This window comes from Diaporthe citri, assembly GCF_014595645.1.
Source record: "Diaporthe citri strain NFHF-8-4 chromosome Unknown scaffold_18, whole genome shotgun sequence".
NCBI lineage: Eukaryota > Fungi > Ascomycota > Sordariomycetes > Diaporthales > Diaporthaceae > Diaporthe > Diaporthe citri.
Genome location: NW_025064863.1, coordinates 402560 through 427319, shown reverse-complemented (window position 1 = coordinate 427319; position 24760 = coordinate 402560). Strand labels below are relative to the sequence as shown.

The window sequence follows — 24760 nt, the reverse complement described above, 5'->3', positions numbered from 1 at the left end:
GCCCGAACGGGTCCCAGAGGCCGCTTCCGGTTGGCTGCGGGGTCTCACCGTTCCTGCTGATCACCGCAAGCTTATTGCTTGTTCCTCAGGTCTATGTGTCACCGCAGAGCGTGGTGGCAGCGTGGCCAGCTCCGCGGCCAAGGCTCACTTGCGGGCTTGGCTCTCCTGGGAGTAGTCATGTCTCCTGCGAGTGCCCCACCGTTCGGGCCCTGGCCCAATGTTTGGTACTGCACAGTAATCCGGGGACCTCGGAATCGACTTGTTGGCAGTAGCGCGAGATCATTTGTCGCTTTTGTATCGGACTCGACCGATCAAGAGACCCAGGCTGCTGGGTGCGTGATAAGTCATTCCACAGTAGAGTGTCCGAGGCGGTGCTGTTCCAGGATGGATACTTTTTCCTTTTTTTTTTTTTTTTTTTTTTTTTTTATTAACTTGATTCGTGTTCGACCGATCGAAGAAGTGAGAATTGGGCGATGTTTGCAGGCGCCGCATCTTCTTTCCAACGAAGATGGGCAGGGAACGATAGTTGGATCCTGCTACCCGACAGCAATACAGTAAGTCTTTCATTTCAACCGATTCTTACCCGGCAGACACAATACGACTTGGTTCAGCCCAACATCAGGACGGACATGATTGGTGTCCATCGGACATGGAACGAGTCTCCACGGAAAGTGCCATTGTTTCGTTCTCCCAGGTGTGACAGAGCAGAGGCCAGGGCACCTGCGCACCATCTGCCCGGCTCTTCCACCCCACACCTCAATGACTTTGTAATGCTAGCCGACGATCATGCACTGTGGCACTTGATTCGTAGCTGCCTCAGTCGGTTGTTGGGAGCGGGTAAGTTCATTTCACAGCATGCTATCGTGGTCAGTCTGTTACACTTACTCACCCAGACTGTACTTTACAAGAGGATTAGACCTCGTGGAGGTCAGGTCATGTAGCGGCAGGACTGAGAAGCAAAGTATCGAGCAGGGAGGTCTCCGCAATTTTTGTATGTAGCCTTGCTTCCAGGGACGAGAACAGGCGGGTGAAGAGGGGAAAGCTCATCAGGGGCGTATCGGTACTATTCTAGCAACGAATTGTGAGGCGGGGTCAGCAGCGTCAATGCCAGTGAGAGTCTGGCATCTACCTCGGCATCGATTAGGCCCTACTAGTACTAACCGTTATGAGCACGAGTGCCACGTTGTAGCTTGGGCCAAGCTTGAAACCGTGAGGGCAGGCTGAGCCTCGCCAGATTGCCGATGCGAAACTTCAAACGGGTCACAGAGTTGAGACGATCCCGACCCAGCATTGTCCAAAGACGCAGTGTCTCGATTTGGAAGCCCAGTGAGATGGCCTTGGCAGGGCAGGGCAGGGCCGTTGAAGGGACGGGCGGAGACGTGTCACTTGCATGTCTTGAGGAGGGCCCATTGATCACAATGTCGATCGATCGAAGAGATCTGGGGAGTCTCGGAATCTGTGGGCGAGGGATCGACTCCATGGCACCGGTATCACTCGGACAAATAGCCCAACAGGAGATAAAAACAAAAAGGATAACAAGGGAAAAGAAGAACGAGAAGAGAAAAGAAAGGCCATGCTTCTACAGTTACCGGTAAAATGCAGGCACAGAGATGATTGGTCCAGTCCCAGAAACTCCACACATCCAAGACAGAAACCAAGCCGATTCGTAGGCTGCCGTGTCACACTGTCCAAGACGCTGGGATCGCCCTTAGCGACATCTGTGCGTGCTGCAGTGTTCCCTGAACTGGCTCAGGCCCCTAACCTTAGTGGCTGTGATCCCGACACCCTCAACTCGCATCGAACACAGTAGATACAACTCCGTAAATGCATGCATCGCTGGCTCCCTGCCTCCTCCCTGCCTAGGCCTGCTTTGGGAATTGCTCCACCCGGCAGACGAGGAGTTCCCAAGGGCTTGTGACATCTCCACCGGTCTCTTCTTCCGCCTCCTTGGCATTGACATGGATCGTTTAACATCGACTCGGCCTCTTGCATGCTGGTTTCCGACACTCACTCAGTGCTCCTCCAGACCGTGATCGTGAGGGAGACGTCGCACAAGGACCCTCACATTCCCTCGTGCATATACCTCGGCGCATTGCCCGGCGATTGAATGTCCATGTGCTGCCGGCCAGAGACGACATAACCTAGTCACCCAATCCAGCTTCTCGGTCGTCCAATTCGACCAGTTCCACCCAGTCCGCATTGGACCGTCGAACACAGAAAACCAACAAGATTCGGCCCAGAAACAGCCCAGGCGGCGACAGAGATTCGAGATGGTGTACTGCGGGAAGCCCTCTATGGGGTGCAGGACATGTAGGGCCAGGAGAATAAAGGTACGGTACAGTGTGCTCCCCTGTTCCCCTGGACGTTTATTTCCTTGGTGATGCGATGATGCATTTCATCGTCGGTCTGAGACGCATCGGTTGACCATGGCATATCACGCTCCAGTGCGACGAGACCCGGCCTGTGTGTAACCAATGCATCAAATCGCGCCGTCACTGCTCCGGCTACCGCTCCGACTTCGACATCCTCCACCGGGACGAGACACAAGCGACAGCTGCACGGGCAAAGAAGGCAGCGGCCAAGAAGGCGGCCAAGAGGGCTGCCGAGGAAGGGGGCATCATCATCACATTTGACCCGGCCCCGGAATCGAATAAGGGCGCCGGCGGCGGCAGCAGCAGCACCAAGAACTCGTCCATGCTCGTCGCCGGTTCCTCGTCACAGCCCTCCTCGCCAACGCCTTCACCTGCGACCTCCGCACCGGGCCCTTCATCGACAGCAACATCAACAGCACAGGCCTCGCCCCTCGAGCTGTCGTTCCCGGCAGCCGCCCCCGCCGTGCCTCTTGACCAACGCGCAAGCCATTTCTTCGCGTGGAACTTCATCATGGTGCCCGGCCAGCGAGGCAAGAATTCGGGCCACCTCGACTATCTCCTGCCCCTGCTCAACTCCCAGACCCGGCCCGACAGCGCCTTCCAGCTCGCCTACAGCGCCGTTGCCCTGGCCGCCATGGGCAACCGCTTCAAGGGGGACTCGACCGACCTGGTGGAGCTGTCCTTCATGCAGCACTCGCGGGCCCTGGTTGCGATCCACAGGGCGCTCAAGGACCCGGCCGAGAGCAGGCACGACGGCACCCTCGCGACGGTGCTCCTGCTGTCGCTGTTCGAGAAGATCACGGCCGCCAAGGAGGTCGGCCTGCTCGCCTGGCGCACCCACATCGAGGGCGCCATGCACCTGGTGAGGTCCCGCGGCCGCGAGATGGTGCAGAACAAGGACTCGGTCCTCCTGTTCAACGCCGTCCGCCTGCAGATCATCGCCCGCACCCTGTCGTCCGGCACGTCGTCCGTCATGGGCGTCAACTGGTGGCTCCCCGAGTCCGTCGCGGCCGACTCCATCGGCGCTCGCTACCAGCGCTTCGCCCTCGAGGTCAGCGACCTGCGGGCCGAGGTGACCCGTCTGATGGCCACCCTGTCCCGCAACGACCAGGGCCTGGAGCTCATGCTCGAGATGCTGCGCAAGGTGCAGGACCTCGACCTCCAGATGGCCAACTTCCTGCGCGGGCTGCCCGCCGAGTACCAGTTCACGCCCCTGTACTGGGAGGACAAGGTCCTCGGGGACGGCGAGGTCCGCCACGCGCCCGTGTATCCCGGGCGTGTCGACGCCTACTCGGACCTGATCGTCGCCAGCATGTGGAACGCCACGCGCGCGACCCGCATCATCCTCATGTCGCTCCTCATCCGCGTCGCCGCCTGGATCTGCAGCCCGGCCGACTTCCGCTCCACGCCCGAGTACGCCACCGCCGTGCGGACCTGCAAGGCCAACATCGCCGACATCATCTCCTCGGTGCCGTACATGCTCAGCATGCACCAGAAGGACGCCCAGCGACCCAGTGCGCCGGCCCCGGGTGGCTTCGCGTGCGGGACTGACGAGCAGAGCAAGATGCTGGGCGGGCTCATGGTGGCCTGGCCGCTGAGCACGGTCAGGACTTGCGATTACACCATGGATGAGCAGCGCGAGTGGGCCATTGGCCGGTTGAACTTCATCGCGAGTGATCTTGGCATCAAGTACGCCAGCAGTCTGGCTGCCGTAAGTGCCACCCAATCAATCACTCGTCACTCCTGCGACTCTGTACTAACCTGCTCACCTAGGCCAAAATCCGCTTCCCATCCATGCTCATCCGTAGGGATGGGCTCATGCCGACCAAGGACCCATTGATGGATATCAAGCAGACACTGTCTACCAAGATCGCCGTGAGATAGATACTGCGTACGAATCTCACGTCTGCGGAAGGTAAGCCACCAGATACTCAGCCTCTCGTGGGTACTGGTAAGGCGTCTCCGCCCACCAAAGCCACCTCCACCAAGGCAGGGTGAAGCTCCTGCTTGTAGACGAGGTCATTGGATGCCGGCATTACTTGGCTATGTCTTGATTTCCCGCACATGTCTCTCAGGCACGGGCATCTTGAATCATTTGTTATTCCTTCTAATTTCTGGTCCGCGACACGGTTGGACGGCGCTTCTTGAAGGGAATGGTTGGCGTTGGGGGCAGAGCATTGAGCCGTGTCGCAGATACCCGGGTTATTAGACTACGGTGGAGTACAGGCGCCCTTGTCGTGGCGATCTCATGCAGTCACTTCATTTCTGGTTGATATTCTACGTGACGAAAGGAGGGACATCGGAAGCAGCAGTTCCGTCGAGAACAACGTGCTGCTATAAAAGGCCTGACAGATACAGCATATGTGAATATTGTCTGAGGCCGCACGCTCACAGCATTTTCATGCTTGATAACTTCACAAATGTACAATCATCGTTCGAACAATACGTTGCTCCATATAACTACCCAGATAGGTGGGGTTTTATCCATAGTGACCGCTTTTCTGATTCGATCAATTATTGATTTATACAAACAAAACACGATGCCGTGTCGTCGAGCGGGCCTATAAGGTATATCCACGATGGGTATCGGAATTTGTAAGAATACAGGTGTTACCGAAGACCGAAAAGGACATCCTGATTTAAGAGAAAGACCTCTATCGACTGTCGGGACGCGAAAGCTATACCTTTGTAGAAAGGATTCATGCATCTCCTGGAAAGATCCGCAGGGACATCAAAGCCAATATTTTTTTTGGCGAGCTGGCATGCCCCGCCCTTTGTTCGGTACGCGCTCTTGTAGGAAGAGCGACCGCCTATCCCGATGCGAGTGACTGCTTTATATAGTAGTATCTGGTCCGGTCTCCTCTACTCAGCAGACGTTGGCTTCGATGCTTTGTAGACCTGGCACGCTTCCGACGGCGTAGAACTGTGTCGTAAGGGTGACGAGCCCCGGGGGAGGTGCATCAGGGAGATGTTTTGACAATGTGGGTGTACCAACACACATATCACATGATGACAGCACAAGGGTGGCACACCCGGGCAGGCAGGCCTCGTGTAGCCTGGCAGAGGTGCATTGCAGTCCAACCAGTTCCATCAGCACGGCACTCCGAAACAGGTATTGGCGTGACACATTCTTGGAAGCCGGTCCCACTGCGCTCAAAGATTTTGACTTCGCTGCTCGTAATGAGCATGGTAGTTTCGAGATTGGGAGTGGCAGAAGAAAAGCCGCAGCGTGCACTTATCTGGGCACCCAGGTATCAAGACCACGGGTTGTTCCTCAGGGAGGACGACACACGAGCCTTTAAGATCCATCGGCTCCTCAATTTAAACATCGTTGAATGAGCAACCTTTACACACCTACAGATCCTGACTCAACTAATGCCCGGGGGGCCCAGGCAAGGCCAGCCACCTGGGAAACTCTAGCCTTGCAAGGGACATGTCGTGACGTTATTCTCAAATCCGAGCCCAGCGGCTGCTGCGCACAAGATGCCGTATGTCCGTGATGTCAGCACTGGCGCATGTGTCGCTCAAGTCGAGGTACTTCTGGAGTTTCCTTTTTCCTATAGGGAAACAGGAGGGCCCGTAAAGGCAATTGTGCTTTGTTGGTTTAGCCCGAGATGTTGATACCATTTCCATCCAATGCCTTTGCTTGTCTTTTACGGAATAGAACAGTGAAGTTTGAACATACTGCAGCATCGAGACATACCGCGACAGTCCTTTTTCAAACCGGGAGGTGGCCATGAGAAGAACGAGCAAGTGGATACGGAAACTTAACGCCGTCAGTCATGTTTCTTTGCTAATGTCGGGCCTTTGTAGCCAGCTGAAACTGAGGCGATTTCTGAGCCTGATCTCTTGGCATCTATTTGCATACAGCCTACATAGTGTGCACCGTAGTAGTACTTCTCCATAATCATCTGCCGAAGCGGCACATCCAGATTGCCACCGCAGGATCCACTGCTTAGATGGCCTGATGGATCATTCGTCATCGAAGCCCAAGAACTGGTTGACTCAGGCCGTGACGAGTCATGTCTGGCTTGACTCTGGCAGGGGCATGTGTGGTTCAGTGCTCCGGCGGCCTACCCTGACGAGATAATGACTTCTCCAAACAGGGACGAGAGACGGGACGACGATGAATTCGTGTCCATGGGGAGGGAAGGCCCGGGATCTGTTACGGGATCTCCATACGAGGAGAATATCAAGCTCTGCATGCGGGTGATCCGACCATACATAACATGTACAGTCTGAGCACAGATACAACATTTGAAAGCAGAAGGGATCATCGTACGGGTGGAGCCACAGACTGCCCAGGCAGAGGACGTCGAACGACCTGTGTGCTGCCTAGTAAGATGTATTGAGGCTCTGTCTCAGCAGGAGCTGTATCGTAGACTCCCAGAATCACGATGTGCAATCATGGGCCCAAGAGCGAGGGCATTGTAGTCATCATACCAAAGCGTTCAATTTTCATCATTGTCTATGCGATGCCGGCGTGCTCGTGTGCACTACCGCAGGATATCATTACCAAGCACAAGCTCCTCCAGGTCGCTCTTCTCCTCCCACTCTTCCCGTCGGTGCCGTTGAATGACAAAATGGCTCGTCACGGGCACGCTGTCGCCAAATTCGCCACTGGTCTCAGCTGAGGCTCCAGCTCCATCAGGGCTTCGCCGCTGGTGGACGGCGCCAGGCAGCCCGATCCCGTTTGCCGTCACGTACGCATTGCCTCGCATCCTGCTCTGATTACCCGTATACCTGATCACTCCGTCGTGATCGACCGTCTGGGTCAGCTGCGCATAGCCGCTGGTCCCTCCTGTGCCCCCGCTGCCCTTTCCCAGTGCGTTGGCGTTGTTGCCGTTCCCACCTTCGAATAGGCCCCCGGTCGGCACTCCGATGCGTGCATTCCTGTGAGCTCTGGTCATCTCGACGAGCGAGTTCAGGATGCTGAATTCCAGCTTGAGTTTGACGCTGTAGGCCATGCCCTTGTACGCCGTCTGTATGACATACAATCCTGCGTATTCCAGGGCCAGTATCGTGATGTCCAGGACAACGACCACGACGTTGATCTTGATAAGGTGCCCAAGGAAACGTCTTGCGGAGGCGGAGCCTTTCGCGGAGCACGATGACCGTGACTTGTCCCTGAGAAGCCTCGTGGTGGCGACAATATATATGGCGGATATGGCGAGTTCTTGGAGGAAGAAGATGGTGACATGGATCCGCTCCATGATAGCATAGGGCTCCAGCCATCGATCCGGATGCGGCAAGTTTGACCCATAGAGCACGACCGAGGTGGGAACGTGCCCGATGATGGCGTTAATGACTATGCAGACCAGTGTCGTCCTCAGTATCCTCTTGTCCCGCACCAGCAGATGCATCCTGCTGAAGAGCACCATGGACTGGCCCGTCACCATACATATCCAGCCGACGACGATGAAGGTGCCGTAGACGAATCCGTTTCGGATAAAGCTGAGGTCCTTTGTGAGGAAGCCTACCGAGTAGACGGCGATCCCCCACGTCGCTACCACGAAGCTCCAGAAGTAGAGACCGGTCCGCCGTGGGAAGGCGCTGTAGATGATGACATTCAGCTCGATAACATTGTAGAAGGCCACGGTGAGGAAGCACTCGACTATCGTGGCGGCTGGGCCCGGATCGAGTCCGCCTTTGCTGATCCCAAGGTCTGAAAGGGCCATCCGAGCGTGGTGTTGGCCCCCTCAAGAGGACGAGGTTCTGATCTGGTCCTGAGGCCGGGGCCCGGAGAGTGTCGACAGTGGAAGCCCTCTTTCTTCTCGATGACGACAAAATCAAGTCCAAGCTGTCATGGTGGTGATGCTGCGGCGGCGGCGGCGGCAAGGGCCTCTCTCATGTAGGTTCTTGGGTTTGGGCGGCCAGACAAACAGAAACAGTCGAGCGTCTGGTCAGCGGAAAGTCGGGTCTGCCGCAGAACTCACACAGATGCGCAGAGCACGCCCTTGTTACTCTGGACTGCGTTACCGCTGCAGGCTGACAGCATGTTCGGCCTTTCCTCAGCCTGAAAACAGTCAATCAGATCCGACGAAGGGATCGCTGGGGCACTTTTAGGCGCATCGGATACCACGAGCATGACTCGCCTGTCGGGCATTTACCGACATGCACCAAGTCTCTTTGACGATGCCGGCCCAATGCAGTTGCGCTGGGTATGTGGTATTGGCATGGAATTCGTCGAAACCTTCCTTGGACTGTGCCACAAAGGCTTTTTTTCTGTAGGGGCTCCACCAGCCGAGCAAGTGTCGAATCGCCGACCGCAGTCGCGGGGAGGATCGTCGCGGGCCCGGAGAGGGATTGAAGGGGTCATCCTAACCTCGAGCCACTGCCTGCATACGAGGCCTGCCCTGACGTCCTTGATAGGCTGTCAAGGCCTCGATCGTCTGCTGGGCCCTGAGATCGTGCTTGAGTCGGGCATGTCACCCTCGCTGTGCCTAGATGAGTCGAGGGTACTTGCACCCGCGCGAGCTTCGTCTAATCAATCTACACGTGTGGGCAGTCATGAGAAACCCTGCCCCGTCCGTAACCTCGATCCCAAAGGAAAGGGGAACACATCAATCATGGACAGTTGAGTAATTATATCTGATTCGCTTGATAGACTGAACACGCACGATATGGTACGCCCTCTTCACCGACTCGTGTTTCCTCAGGCCGGCCCAGTGCATGACCACCACCACGGTTGTATGAAACTATATACTATATGGCCGAAAAGCTACCGACGTGCCAGGTGCTAAGCAGGCCTGACAACCAACCAACTATCAACCAGGTTCAAAGGTGGTATCTACCCGGTTGACGGTAGTCGGATAGATGGCGTCATTTGACATCGCCCACACCGAGAACACGCACACATCGGCCATAGTCTGGCAATAACGCATGCCTAGTAGGGAGTGCAACATTGGATGGTGGGGGTATTCATGGTATTTATGGTATTGGTATTGATAGGTAAATAAATATATACATACGCTGCAGTAAAATACGGCAGGTGAACTATGTTTGGAAGAGCGTGCACGATCCGAGGCCCTGCCAAAACCGTGGGCGGGAATGGCGCGGGCAATGCACGCACGCACTTTGTTTCCCCTCAAAATGGCAAACTCAAAAAAAAAAAACATCAGCCTGTCGGAGCAGTCGCCGCTCGGGACCACACCTGCTTGATGTAACACAGACTCAACAAAAGACACACACCCTCACCCTCTCATCGACCATATGCCCTGCAGCCCAAACATGGCATGGGCATGATATCGCATGGGCATCTCACGATACAATGCTTATGACGTCGCCTTGGCGGCCCAACCGAGTCGCTTGGCGCCGCCGTCGAACACCACGAAGGCGGCCTTGAGCGCGATGTCTCCGAAGATGGAGATCCCGATGTCAGCATCCGACTGGAGACCTCCATAGCACGTCTGGTTCGAGGTGTCGACCGGCGCCCAGTTGATGAACTTGCCGGGGATGGTGATCTGGCCCTCTCCCACGGCAAACGTGAAGTCGGGCAGCGTCGCGTCGCACGAGAAGACGTACCCGCCCTCCTGCTCGCTGTCCTGCGCGCCGTCCACCTGGCTGTAGTACGCGGCCACCACCTCGTCGGGGAGCATGAGGAGCGTGGTGCCCGTGTCGGCGATGCCGGTGATGGACGCCGAGGTGAGGGAGACGGCGCGCTTGCTCGCGGCCCCGGCGGTGACGGGCGCGTGCTGGCGCGTGGGAGGCGCAGAGCGGGCCGCCTTCTTGTCCTTGCGGACCAGCTTGCTGAACCATCCGGCCCACACGGAGCTGGTGGAGTCACTACCGCTCCCCGTCTGGCCCTCCTGCTGCAGGGTGTCAAGCAGGTCGCCCAGGTCGCCGAGGTCGCCGAGGTCGCCGAAACCGCCGCCCGAAGATCCAGATCCAAACCCGGAGGAGCCGCTGCTACCGCTTCCAAAGCCGCCGAAGCCTCCGGTGGGGGCAGAGCCGGACCCGGACGAAGTGCCCGTGCCTGTGCTTCCGGTGCCTGTGCTTCCGGTGCCTGTGCTTCCGGTGCCTGTGCTTCCGTTCCCCGTGCTTCCAGTACCCGTGCTGCCCGTGCCAGAGCTCGAGCTGGCAGAGCCGTCACCCACGGCATAGCCCGTGGACTGGAATGACCAGAATCCAGAGTAGTCAGCGCTGCTGTTGAACAGGTCCACGTAGAAGATATCGCCCGTGTGGGCGCTGGAGTCGATGTAGCCAAAGTTGTAGCTGCCCTCGGCGTCGTGCTTCAGGTCGGCGGTGAAGACGGGCTGGGACAGCTTGGGCATGGCGTTGTCAAAGAAGGTGTTCTGGGCCTTGGGGGTGACGGTGTTGATGGAGCTGAAGGCCAGGCCCACGAGGCCCGACATCTTGGAGTCAGCCGTGAACTCGGACGACACTTGGGTCGCGCTCTCGACGGCCTGGGACTGGACGCTCAGGTTGCCGATGGTCACCAGGTCGGTATAGACGTTGCCGCTGGAGGACGACCCGTCGCCATAGCTGATCTTCCAGCTGGAGCCGTCCAGTTTCGAGGCGGTGGAGCTCTTGCCCGGGGAGTAGACGGCCTGCCCGGAAATACTTGAGCTGGACGTCTCGCTGCTGAACACCCACAGGTCCGACGACCCGGTGTCAAAGTCCATCGGCAGGGTCTGGGGCGGCGTGCCGATCTGGATGTTGGCGAGGTATTCGGTGTCATACTGCTCGGGGGACGTGCTGACGGAGCCCTCTGTTGTGGAGCGCTTGGTCGATGCCATGCCAACGCCAGCACGGTGATTCCTCACAATGGTCTGGAGACGGGTGGGCATCTCCCTGCCATACTTGGCGTAGACCTTGGCCAGTGCCACGGCAGGATGCTTCTTGGAGACGGTGTTGCGCTTCACGGGAACAGAAAGAGTCTGGCTGCCACGGCTCTTGACCGTGTCCGTGCGATGGGGCAGGCCAGAGGCGAGCTCGGCGCTGGCCGCCAGCAGCGCAACCAGGTACGCTCCAAAGGTCTGCATCGTGAGTGAGAAGAAAGATGTAAGGAGGTCAAAAGGTTGAATGAAACCACCGCCGGGGTGAGTAGCTTCCGGAGGAAGATGGAAGTCGTGAAAGAGGAAGAGGGAAGAAAATGAGAGGTAAGTAGCACAGTGGGGCGCGAAGGAGGGAGGAGAATCGAAAGAGGATGCCTTTTCCCGTCCTTACTGCGGATGGCAAAGTGGTGATTAGAAAATGACGATCCAAAAGAGAGCTGGATCGGAGTAGCAAGAGATGCCAAGCTGGATATATATACATATAAGACGTGAAATTGGGGCGGCAGCAGTTCGCGGTTCGGGGGGTTGACGAGATTGTGGGTAGGGGTGTGCGTGCCGATTCCGATTTCGTATACCCCTGGGACCCACGGTAGCCTGGATGGCAGGTACACGGCTTGCCTCGATAGAGAAAATCCCGTTGGAAAAGTCCAGCCATGGGCTCAGGCCGAAAGGAGGGCGATGTCGCCTCGGCAGGGGCGACGACGAACCAAGCCATTCGACGTACACCTCAGGCTGTGCCCCGAAACGGACTGCGGGCTCGTCATTGTTGACGTATTGCAACTTGGGACGAAAACCAATAAGAGGGACAGCTATCGTGTGCCCTCTGGGTGTCCATGCTGAGGGAACCGACGGCGCTGAGTGGTCAGGGTGAGGACATTAGGGGCCAGGGCTCCCTTCCAATGCGTGGGCGAGGACTGCACACAAAGGTATTGTGGACATCAGCGTTTCTGGCAGCAGCCCTGTTGTTTCCCCAGGAGCAGTGATCGACGCCAGGATCTGGTCAAGCTTTTAGGACAAGACGGGCAATCTGGGTGGAGACCTGGAAGCAGACAGACAGCATCTGGGCGGAATCCGTAGGCGGAGCGCCTCGGGCGACATGGGGGAAAAGGAGGCTCCAGGTTCAAAGTTGATGAAATGAAGTCGTGTGCTCCCTGTCGAATCCCCACATGGCTGCGCCGACATTCATGCGTGCGGGCTGGACATGTGTGACGGGTTGGCTGGCAGGCATTGCGGAGGCCGTCCAAAATAGAGTAGGGGGTTCCTCCCATCCAATGACAGCATGCTCATGGGCTGAAACATGAGACGAACAACACGTACGCGCCAGCGGCAACGGGCAAACGAGAAGGATGGCCGGACGTTGTGTTTTCCCCACTCTTGAAACAAGCCGGGATGTCGATTTCCCCCGGTCAGCTGCAAAGTCATCCAACGGACGCTCTTGTCCAAGTGTGATTGCACCTGGTCTAATTAGCATCTTTGTCACGAGAACCAATTACTATCTCACACGCGAGCACCAAAAGAGGGAGGCTCTGCGGGATTTGTCATCTCCAGCTGCCAGCCACCTCCGCAGCGCTTCCAATCCCTCCCTCGGCCCGTTCCACGGGATACACACATGTGCCTTGTTATATTGCCTGCGTTGCGGCTGAAAGCCACCGGCATCCAGGAAATTGCCCTCAACGCACGCATTAAGCATGTAGTCAAGTGTGTTTGCCATCTCAGGGGCGGATTGGCGCGAACCGCTACCAATGTCAAATTACAAGCATAGGTCTTTCCATGAGATGGTTCGATGGCAAAGTGACCGTCCCGTCTTCAGCCTTCCTAAAATCACATGATATAGTCTGTCGAAAATCACGCTTGTCAACCGGGTAGTCCATACAATATGAGTCGACGTCTAGTCAAGGCAATGGTACAATCACCTGGGCTATTTAGCAATTAGTGTTTGATCTCGTGATTTAGGGACATTGACCAAAATCGTCAGCCTTGAATAGATCTCACACCACTCTTTTGATAGATAAATCTTCCTTCTGGAGGAGAAGGACCTACAAACCTATGAACGGAGATGCAACGCAACTCATGGTCTTGGAGACATTACGGATACGGAGTTTGAACGAATCATTGCCTTGAGATGCCCCGTGCGGAAGCCAACTGGGGCTACAACACAATTGAGTCACATGTGAACAGCTATTCATAGCCTGGTATCTGAGATTCCAAAGGGAAACCGTTGTGGGCTGCCTCTGCCAACAGCAAGACGGATGGGAATTAAGCATTCTGCTGTAGATACATATGGGGTCTTCGAAAGACGTGGTTTCCAATTTGTACGGTACTTGGGTTTTGTTTCCCATGGTTGCATTAGTATAGACTACCCGATTCTCCGACTCGACCGGAAGAATTTACATCATAGCTTCTATTTGAGTGCAGGTAAAGCACAGGGGCATGAGGCACTACTCATGTCAATAATAGGTGGCTATTATTCAATACTCCCTGGGCACTCCGTTCTGAACATCGGGCCCTCCCGGGAGCAACTGAATATGCTTCTTACAGGTCGACAATCTAGTGATGCCTACAAGGAGCAGACCAGTCAGGGCCAGGGCAAGGTGTGCTTGTACCAGGTAGGCTCCATATTGCATGGATACCTTAGATTGCTCCGATGAGCATCTCTGCCAAATATTGGTGAACAGCTCCGCATGCGCGGATACACCATTTAGCCTCAACTTGACTTTCTTCCACCGTTGATATATCGAGACAACATAGATCCGAGACAGCCTACAGACACATAGTCCTTTCTTTCCCCCACCGCCTGTTGAACCTAGCTGTTCCGTGCATGGCAGGCAGGGTTCGTCCCCGGCGGATGTATCATGAGTCCGTCTCTCCCATTCTTGACACAAGTTCCGGCATGCCGGGCTTGGCTGGTTCGGTTTAATTGTTAGGCATTTGCTATGTTCCGTCCAACGATACTAGATGGGTATCCCATAAGATCTCGGCTCAATGGATAGAGATCAACAAAAGAAAATAAAGCAGGTCAAGCATGCTGGAATTGCATCCCTGTTGAGGAGCCCGAGAACCCCTGCCTAATTCCCATATCTGTGCGCCAAGCAATGAGGCTCTTCATATCCCGGCCTATTGTGTCTCCCAAGCTTCAAACCCCATTTCCATGTCGTCTTCCAAGTTGCCATCTGTTGTCCCTCTGGCGACATGTTTCCCTACGGATCCCAACGACTCTTTCAGGGACATCCGTCTCTCGCGGCTGCGAGGTGTCAAATTCCATCAGTGACCCTGCCCGGCTCGTATCAGGTCTTGCAGGGAGCCGCGCACGCAGGCTCCAACTTGCTCGGGTTGGGCAGATATTTGGTCATCAAGTATAAGACCTGGTCACACTCCCTCCACGCGGAAGCAATATGAAAACCCGGACTCTTGCGTATGCCTGGCGTCGTCTCCATGTCGCACGGACGGTCATGCATAAATAACTAAAGTGTCCTGCTCACGACTCGTCGGCCAAGAGGCGTCCGCGCTGGGTATTTCAAGACATGTAGCGCATCCTCTCTCAGCCGACTCTTCAGTCGATCTTCCAGTGGTCCACCTCATCCTTGCCCAGGTACAGCTCGATGGCGTAGAGGCCCATGGTGGCGGCCACGTTCATCCACCGCCACAGGTTGCCGCCAGCGTCGCCTCCCCTAAGAGTCCAGCCGATGCCGTCGCCGTCCATCGCCGCGACCGAGAAGTGCTGTAGCAGCAGGCTTGTGTACACGGCGATAAGGATGGAAGGCGAGAACCACGACAGGAAACTCATGAGCTTGTTCGCCGCGTCGGAGGAGTCATCCAGGTTGGAGGGCTCGTCCATGAGCGCCCGGGCACCCGACTCTCGCACCGCTGGTATGATCCGGGTCGCGCAGTAAAAGACGATGATGCGATAGGTGAGCGAGATGATGACGCTGGGGGTGATGGTCTGGAAGGCAGCCCACAGGAAGGTCAGGGAGGAGCTGATGGCGTCGGGAAGCTGGCCCAGCATGTGGAGGAGGGTCGAGTAGGATGCCATGATGATCGGCGGCAGGGGAGGAAACTCGGGCTGCGCAGCCGCGGCGTGTTCCCCGGCCAGGGCTTGCGCTGCCGCTCCGTCGGGCGAAGGGAGATAGTCGGTGAAGATCTGGTATATGCAGAGGACGACGTATGCAAACAGGAGAGAGGATTCAACGGGGTTGCCCCTGCCGCTGCCGATACCAAAGGCGCAGAGAAAGACTGCCGAGGTCATTGTCACGCCGATCAGGGTCGCATCGAGGTTGCCGATCTGTGGGAACCTGGCGACGCGCCAGAGGAAGTAGACCGCGGTGGCCATGATGGAGCCGGAGAAGACAACAAGCACGATCTGTGGAGGGATACTGGTTAGCGGGTGATGATCGAGCTTGGCCGCCGTCGTTGGCTGTGTCAACTTACTATCCAGGTATCACTGCGCCCCCTGTTGACGAGCCATCGTGTGATCTGGCCAGCGGCCTGGATGACCAACAAGCTACAGAAGCCCTCGAGCAACTGGAAGACGGGGCTTGAGTAGCTCAGGCCCTTGTCCCAACCTCCCAGGGTCAGATGCTCGAGCATACCGCCCTGGCCGAAGAACCACTCATGCCAGCTCTCGGTGTATTTGGCGGCGGGCCGGATGTGGCCAAGGGTCCTCGAGACCCAGTCCGTGGAGCCAGCATCGACGGAGAAACGGCTGAGCGACCAGATGAGGAGGCCCGGAAGGACGACCCACTGCAGGGTGCCGAGGGTATTGGTCAAGGTCCACCGCAGCCGTGAGTCTTTTGGGGTTATGGCCTTGACGAAGCTGTAGAGGAAGTAGAAGAGGAAGATGGACAGGCTGTAGGCCAGGCCAGAGTCGCGACCGCCGACATCGAATGCGATGGGTATCGAAAGGATGATGGACAGCAGGTAGACTGCGCCAGAAAGTATCTTGAAAATAGCCCACATCTCGGAATGGGGCGCGTGCGAGGCGGACGGAGTCGGCGGTGGTGGTGGTGGTGGTGGCGGAGCGGGGACGGAGGGGCTCGTTGAGCTCGAGGCCGGTGCTCGGTCGGTCCAGGAGACGCGCCGAGCTGTCGGCTCCGAGATGAGGTTGATGAGGCTACCGTCGATCGAAGAAGAGGCGTATCGATGGGCGCCTGGAGAGCTTTAAAGACCGCAGTGGTAGGCTACCGCGTGACGGCCGTGCTCCCGTGATTGGCTGCTGCGAAGGGAGGAGCAGGGAGCTATGGCGGGCGTCGCGGCAGCTTCGAGATAGGGCAACGGCGGCAGCTCGGATGGTCGGTCGAGAGAAGAGAGGCGAGGCGCGAGGCTGCGGAGGGAGGGAGAGGAGAGGAGCGGGTTGTGGGTGGGAGATCAGCCTTGAGAATGCATCTGCGGCAGGGAGTGAATGCGCTCGTCGACACCGCCGTGCTCGAGGAAGTGCTCGCTCGTTGTTTTCTCGTTTCGCTCGGTTGCCGGTCGGAAGAGCTGCCAGTCTGCTTGAGAGGGCCCCGAAGCTGACAGACCCGAAGACTGCAACGGTTGAGGTGCGCAGGGTCGTGCAGTGCCGTATCTTGTCGCGTCGCGTCGCGGAGTGGTGTGCTCGTGGATTGCCCGTCTCTGACTTTGCCTGGCTTGGTTCCTTCACGTTAGTCGACCTGGATGCGCAGGCGTGGGCGTGGGCGTGTGCATGTGACAAGGGTCCAGCGACCGGCCAAGACGAAGGATGGTTTTTTTCACCCTTCGAGGGGAGGAGGGGTAGGGGTAAGGGGGTAGGGCGGTCGGTTTTCTCCGCTGAAGGGGTCCGGCACAGGGACGAATGACAAAAGACGGGATGATGGAACAGACGGACGGACAGACAGACGGACAGACGGACAGACAGGAAGAAGCCAGAAGAGCTCACAATTCACAACGTGCAGTGAGTGACTGTATACCACGGTGCACACGGCACAAACGAAAGCAGGAATACACGTACATACTCTACCTGCGCATGTGACCACAGTAAACCGTGGCCAAGCTCCCGGTTATACCATGTCACCAATATCCGCCAGTCCTGTCATTAGCTGGTCGTGGGCCTTGGAAGCTAGACAGGCCCGTCCCAGCCAAGTGCGAGAGCCGGGGTTCCAAATTGACCTCTAGCAAGCTGTCTGTCCTCTTCAGAATTGCCCAGCCAGAGCTTGGGTGGTCTAATCTCCCGCCGACTTTGCGTGCAGGTGCTCGTGGCGGGCTGGCACCAGCGATGGGTCGTGAAATTTTCATTTTGAAATATTTCACGGGCCTAAGTGAAATTTCGTTACATCCAGTTGGGTGGGTCTAACATATATATTAAGATACCCTATTATTAGCTATCCCAGGCACCTCTTAAATAGCTAAATAAGTGCCCCTAAGCAGCCAATTAATAGGCTAATTTTGCCCATTTTTTTAATAAAATAAATTAACTTTATTTTAATATATTTTATAACCAATTAGCTTTTTTAATAAATAGCTAAAATAAAAAAAAAGATTATTTAAGGCTAGCTAGGTAATTTATATGTATTACTAAGCTAAAATAACTTAATAAGTCCTATTAATAATTATTTATACTTTCATTATCCTTTAAAAAATATTCCTTAAGATTAATTATAGCTAATTATAATAATAATAGCTTTAAGGGCTTTAAGGGCGTTTTTAATGCTTAAAGCCATTATAATACTTAAGTATTAATATAAATAAATATTAACTTATTAATATTTAATTAATATAAATAATTATATGCTTTTAAGTATATTAAATTTATTGCTAAAAATAACTTTTTGCTAAGCATATTATTTATTAATACTTTAAATAGCTATATAATAATATATTAAGTAAGAGGTATTTTAATAGCAATAAGTTTATTTTACTTTTCCTTAATTAGCTTATTAATATAGCAAAAAGAAAAGCTTAGCTTATAATAATATCCTTAGCCTAACTTAAACTATATATAATTAATAATTATTACTTATTATAGCTTTAATAATATATAATTAATTACTTATTATAAGGCATACTTTTTTTACTTTATAATAAGTGCCTTTAAGATAAGGGATTTAAGGTTAAAAGAAAAAGCAGCTTAATAAATATTAATAATTTACTTTATAAAATAAGTAATAAATAGCTAATATAATATAAATTAATTTACCTTAAGGTATTTTTAACTTTTTTATAATTGCTATTAATGCCCTTAAATGCCTTGCTAGTAAAGGATTATATAGTATATATAAGCATAATCAATCTTTAATTGCTTTTATATATTATGGGTTGGCCTTAAGCATCTGCTAAAAGGTACTTAAAAGGAGTTATAAATTGCAATATTTAAGAAGTAAGTTAAGCCTTAAAAGGGCTTAACTTTAAATTTATTTTTTAAGTATATACCTCGTTATATAAAAGGGTTAAATGTAATATAGGCTTAGCATAAGCATATATTATAGCTTAAATAATAGCTTAAGCTTATTATATAACTCCTTTCCTACTCTTATATTATGCATAATAAGAATTAAACCTAAAGCTTTTGCGGTTTTATGCTAATTATATATTTACTTTATTATGCACTTATTTTAAGGCTATATTTATTTACCTTAAAAGTAATAATTATTTATTTTATTCTTATATTAATTATATTTATATATTATGTTTAGCGTAATGTAATATAAAGTATATATTATATATATTATGAGTTATTATAATATAATAATATTATTATTATATATATAATTTTTTATTAATATATTATAATTATATATAAGCTATATATATTATTAGCTTTAAGCTATAATACGCTTTTATTAATGCATTAATATTACTTATTATAATTATTACCTTTATATTATATTTATTATTACTACTTAAGATAACTTCCTTATAATTACACTTTTTTTTATAATTCCTTTTTCTTAATACTATATTATTATTATAATATATTTATTATATATATTATTTTATTACCTTTATATAATTTTCTTATTATTCTTATAATTATTTTTTTATTTATATTAATTGCTCTTTAGCTTTATTTTACCTTTAGCTAAAAAGCCTTTCTTAATATAATTAATACTTATATAATCCCTTAGCTTCCTTATAATTTAATTCTTTAATTATTCTTTTTTATGCTTATTATGCTTTTCTTATAGCTACTTTTTTTTATTAAAAAGTTATTACCTTAATGTATTAATATCCTTTTAATTTCTTAATAGTTCTTTAATATATCCTTCTTTATTTATATTTTATTTATTAAGCATTCTTTCCTTAGCTTATTAATACTCTTTTAATTCCTTAATATTCTTTTTAATACTTGCTTCCTTTTTATTATATAAAAAGAAGAATAAGAAATGGCTTTTATTATAGGTTTTAATAATTAATATAGCGGCTTTAATATAGCTATTGCTAGTAATAATGATAATAATAAGCTGCCTTATTATCTTAATAATATAACTTTTAAGGTTGCTTTATCTTTTTCTTAATATAAGTTTATTATAATTATTAATTAAGTATAAGAATATTGCATTATAGAATTATATTAAGTGCTTAATAATTTTAATAATAAAGATTAATAGCTTATTAAGTAGCTATTTTTTTTTATAAATTATATATTATAACTTTTTATAAAATTAATAAGCTATTTATTTATATTCCTAAAGATTGCAATGTATTTTATATTAATTGTTATTATTATAAATATAAGTATATTTAGTATATATATATATTTATTAATTTATTATTATTATAAAATATATAATATTATTTAAAGAAAGTAATTATTATTAATAATAGCTATATTTTTATCCTTAAGTAAGTTAAGTTTATTATTTTTACTTATGGTAATATAGTTATATTTACCTTAATTTTTAATTATATTATTATTAATTTTTATAAGGTTATAAGCGTTATATTAATAAAGCTGCTTTTTACTATCCTTGCTATTTACTTAAGTAGTTATGCTTATTTTTATAATATAGCTTTAATTAATGCTTTTATTAACCTTATTAAAAGTATATTTTTAATCTTATTATAGTTTATTAATATATTTTTATTTTCTATTAATATTAATATAATTATATATTATATTAATAGTATTAATATTAATAATTATTAATTAACTTACTTTATTTAAGGAATAATAAATACCTTTATAATTTTTAATAATAATTAAAAAGCTAAGGCTAATTATTATATTAATATATATATATATTTTTAATATAAGTATTTTTCTTATTCTTTTCTTATATTTATATTAATTTAACCTTAAGTATGCTTTAATATATTTAAGGATTGCTATTATAAGAAGTTTAATATAATAATTAATGCCTTAAATACCTTTATTAATTAAATTTTTAATGCTAAGTAACGTAATTATAATTTAAATTATTATTATATTTATAATAAGTTTAAGGAAAAGAAGTAAAAAGATAAGAAGAAAAACTTTAAAAACTTACTTTTTTTTAATTATAATGCTTTTTATTATAAGTATTAATTAGCTTAACTTATTATTATAATTATAATAAGTTTAAGTAATTAAAAGCTTTATCTTTAAATAAAGAGTTTATAAATTTAATTTTTATTATTATTAAGTTATTATGGCTTTATTATTAATTTTTATAGTTTTTAATTTTATAATTAAATATTTTTAATATATTTATTTAAATAAATAATAATAAAGAAATTTTAAGAGGGTAATATGCTTAATATAATCTTATTTTATAAGAAATTAATTATATAGCTTAATTTTCTTTTAGCTTAATATGCTATTTAATTTTTATAAAAGAAAGATTTAGTTTATTTATTAAGTAAATATATAATAAGTTTTAATTAATTAAAAGTATTTATATATAAATAAGGTTATAAATTTAAATTTTATTATTATTATGCTTTATTTAAGCATAATAAATACTTAAAGTTTACCTTACAACCTTATTTAAATAGCTTATAATAATATAATAAGATTTTACTTATTTTTATTTTATTTTTGCTTATAACCTTTATTGCCTTGCATTATGCTTTTAAATAAATTTATTAAGCTTAATATAAGCTTACCTTGCAATTACTTTAAATAAGCAATTTCTTATAAATAATAGCATCCTTTTATTACGCTTTAAATAAGTTAAGGGCTATTAATTCTTATAAGTTTTTAAAAAATTTTTATATTAATATATTTTAATCTTTTTATTTAATATAAACTTGCTTTTTAAGGAAATTATTTTATAAATACCTTAATGCATTCTTAATTGCTAAAATTTTCTTTATAAGGTACTTTTTATCTTAACCCTTATTTACTTTATTTAAAATTAGCATAGCATTTAGCTAAGTATTTATAAATATTTAAGTAAATAATAAATCTTTTATAATATGCTTAATTTAATTAATATTAAAGATAGGATAAATTTAATTTAATATATTTAAGATAATTATTTAAGGTATAAAAATATTTATTATAATATATTTTTAATATAGTTAATTAAGTAATTTAAAAGTACTTTAAAAATAGCTATACTTAGTTATTAATGCAAAACCTTTCCGCTATTTAGCGGTATTTATTAGCTATTTGCTCTTATTATTGCTAGGTAAAAACAATGGCAGCTTAGGCAATATTTATTCCAATTTAAAGATAATTTAAGAATATAGCCGCCCGGCCCTTAAGATTGGCCATAAACGCCGTTATATTTAAAGGGCTTAAAACCGCTTATATATTAAACTTATTTACTAGTTAATTTAAGCTTTAGTTAATTATTATTAAATTCTTATTATTTAGTGCTATTTAATAAGCTAAGAAGTAATTAGCTTAGTTATCTTATAAAAAGGTAATAATATTATATAAGTACTTTTATACTTTTTAATTTATTTACTTTATATTATTATTTATTTTAAGGTAATATATTATAAATAAAAAGCATTTTATATTTATTTAAGTATATAAAAAAGCTTAAAACGCCCTTATTTAATTAAAGTCTTAATTACTAATAATAAATATAAAGAACTTATAATAGCGTTATTATAAAATAATAAAGCATTATATATAATTCTTTATAATTATAAAGTATATTGCTTTTAAAAAAACTTATTTTAAAAAATAGTTTATAATAATTATTAAGTAATATAAGCTGCTTTTATAAGTTAATAAGTTTATTATAAAGTTAATAAATATTTAAAATTAATAGTAATTTAAAAAAGGGATAAGGTAAAGTAAGCCTTATTATAGCTATTAATTAAGTTAGATTTAATGGCATATATTATAATTTTAAATAAAATGCTAAATTACTTATAATATATTAATTTAATAAAAGTTATATAAAAGGATTTAAAAGATTTTTTTTTATTTTAAATACCTTATTATAAGAAAGTTATAGGCTTATTATAGCATTAATATAATAAGTAGTTTTTAATTTAGGAACTATAATTAGCCTTAAAACTAAAGCATGCTATATATACTAAGAGTATAATTAATAATTTAAGCTATTATTTTAATCTTTTTAAAGAATTGCTGCTAATTAAATATAATTACCTTATAATAAATCTTATATTATAAGTTTTATTAAATTTCCTTATTTTAAAGCATAATTAATATTAATTTATTAAATAATTATAGCTTTATAAGTATAATAATATAAGCATTAAAGATTGCTATTAAGATTAATTAAAGCATTTTAATTATATAGTTTTCCTTTAAAATTATTTTATTTTATTCTTATTATAATAATGCATTAAAATATTATATTTATATTTTTAAGCAATATTAAAGATTATAGTGGAAAAGGGATAAAGTTTTAGCTTATTAAGCTTACCTTTTTAAAAGAAATTAAGGGTTAATAAAGTACTTAAGGTTTTTATAGTTTATAAGTATTATAAATAAGTAGGATATGCTTTAAAGTATAAATAATTATATTTTTAAGGCTTTAATTATTGCTAATAGCTTTTTATTATAAATAATATAATTTTATTATATTAAAGAAAGCTTTATAAAGGAATAAGTAATTAAGTAAAGAGCCCCCTTTTTTTAAATTAATAAGTATATATTAAGGGTTGTTTTTAAGTAATTTGCTTTTATTATTATATTTAAGTTTAAGTTTTATTTAGCTAAAATTAATATCTTTATAAATGCTACCTTAAAGTAGTGAAAAGCCTTATCTTTTTTACTTTTTTATTAAAAAAAAGTTCTTTTAATAATAAGATAGAAAAGGAGGTTAATAATTTTAAAAAAGTTTTTAATAAAGTTGTAATAAAAGTTTATAAATCTTATAAAGCTTTAAATGCTATAAATTATTTATAATACTTTTTATTTTTAAATTACTTTAACCTTTTTTAAGTTTACTTAAATACTTATTTTAGCTATAATAATAAAGCTTAAGTACTTTATCTTTTTTATTATAAATTTATATTTATTTTAATTTAAGTTTAATTTAATATTTTATAAGTAGCGTAAAATCTTTTATATTATTATGGTTTAGGCTTTGCTTATTATAATTAGTTAGTGGGCTTTAGCCTTATAAGAATAGGCTTTAACGTAAATATAAATAAGGAGTAAACCTTTTCCTTTGCACTTTAAATATAAACCTTATTTAAATACCTTATAGTAAATAATTTAAGGCTAGCTTATAATATATATTTAAAGTTTTTTTATATTATAAACTTATAATGCAATTATATAAAATTTAATATAATAAAACTTAAAAAGAATAATGGCAGCCTATTAAGCCCTTTCTTATTTAAAGAAACTTTTATCTTAAGAATACTTAACAACTTAGCTAATAGAAATAAGGGCTAAGTTTGCAATAAATAAAGAGGTAATTAATATCAAAGGGGCTTAATTCTTTTATATATTTAATTAATTAAAAACTTTTTGCAATTAATTTTTGCCTTATATTAATTTTATAAAAATATTTAAAGGGTAGCTAAAAAGCTTTTTAAAAAAGGTTTGCTTTATGCTTAGGAACCCTTTTAAGCAAAAGCATATTAAACTTAGCTTAATTACGTTATAATAGCGTTATAAAAAGGGAATAATAAAATTTTTTACTTAATTTAATTAATTAGCTTATATAATAAAAACTTAAAGTTAATTAAATAAATATAAAATATTATTAATAATTAATAACTTAATTTTTATAATAAAAACCTAGCTTAATTATAAGAAGTAGTTAAATATATTTAAAGCCTTTTGCTTTACTTTATAATAATATAAGGGCGTTTTTAATGCTATAATAAAGAAAGATAATATTTAACTTTAAAATAGCAAAGCAATAAATATTAATATTATAATAGTTTTAATAAGCAAAGTTAAGTATTTTATATATAACTAACTTAATTATTATAAGCATAACTATCTTAATTATTATAAAAAAATAAGGATGCAATTTTTATTAATTAAGATTAATAAGAAAAAGGAATTTATTTAAGGAGGTATAAAATTTTTTTTATAAAATAAGGCTTAAAAGTAATGCTAGCTTAGCGCTAACTTAAATTTAAAGCAAATTAACTATATATTAACTAGTTTAGCCTTATAAAAACGCTTAAAATCTAGGAAATTCCCATTAATAAAGCAAATTGCCTATAATTAAGCGCTAATTAATTGCAAATTATATAATAAATTTATAATTTTAAGGTTTTAAATAAGGAAGC

General features: G+C 44.9%; 4 protein-coding genes across 4 annotated transcripts; 1 reads left to right on the top strand and 3 right to left on the bottom strand.

Annotated features, from left to right (window-relative positions):
• Positions 1 to 2294: 2294 nt before the first annotated feature.
• INS49_005566 (uncharacterized protein) lies at positions 2295 to 4256 on the top strand (the record flags this gene model as incomplete). Its single annotated transcript, XM_043166345.1, has 3 exons — positions 2295 to 2330; positions 2446 to 4083; positions 4146 to 4256. 3 exons carry the CDS (start codon positions 2295 to 2297, stop codon positions 4254 to 4256), a joined length of 1785 nt encoding a protein of 594 aa, XP_043017125.1.
• A 2612-nt stretch (positions 4257 to 6868) lies between these two features.
• On the bottom strand, positions 6869 to 8050 carry INS49_005565 (uncharacterized protein; the record flags this gene model as incomplete). Its single annotated transcript, XM_043166344.1, has 1 exon — positions 6869 to 8050. The coding sequence occupies one exon, from the start codon at positions 8048 to 8050 to the stop codon at positions 6869 to 6871; it is 1182 nt and encodes a 393-aa protein (XP_043017124.1).
• A 1596-nt stretch (positions 8051 to 9646) lies between these two features.
• Positions 9647 to 11356, bottom strand: INS49_005564 (uncharacterized protein; the record flags this gene model as incomplete). Its single annotated transcript, XM_043166343.1, has 1 exon — positions 9647 to 11356. The coding sequence occupies one exon, from the start codon at positions 11354 to 11356 to the stop codon at positions 9647 to 9649; it is 1710 nt and encodes a 569-aa protein (XP_043017123.1).
• A 3343-nt stretch (positions 11357 to 14699) lies between these two features.
• On the bottom strand, positions 14700 to 16102 carry INS49_005563 (uncharacterized protein; the record flags this gene model as incomplete). Its single annotated transcript, XM_043166342.1, has 2 exons — positions 14700 to 15506; positions 15575 to 16102. 2 exons carry the CDS (start codon positions 16100 to 16102, stop codon positions 14700 to 14702), a joined length of 1335 nt encoding a protein of 444 aa, XP_043017122.1.
• Positions 16103 to 24760: the final 8658 nt, after the last annotated feature.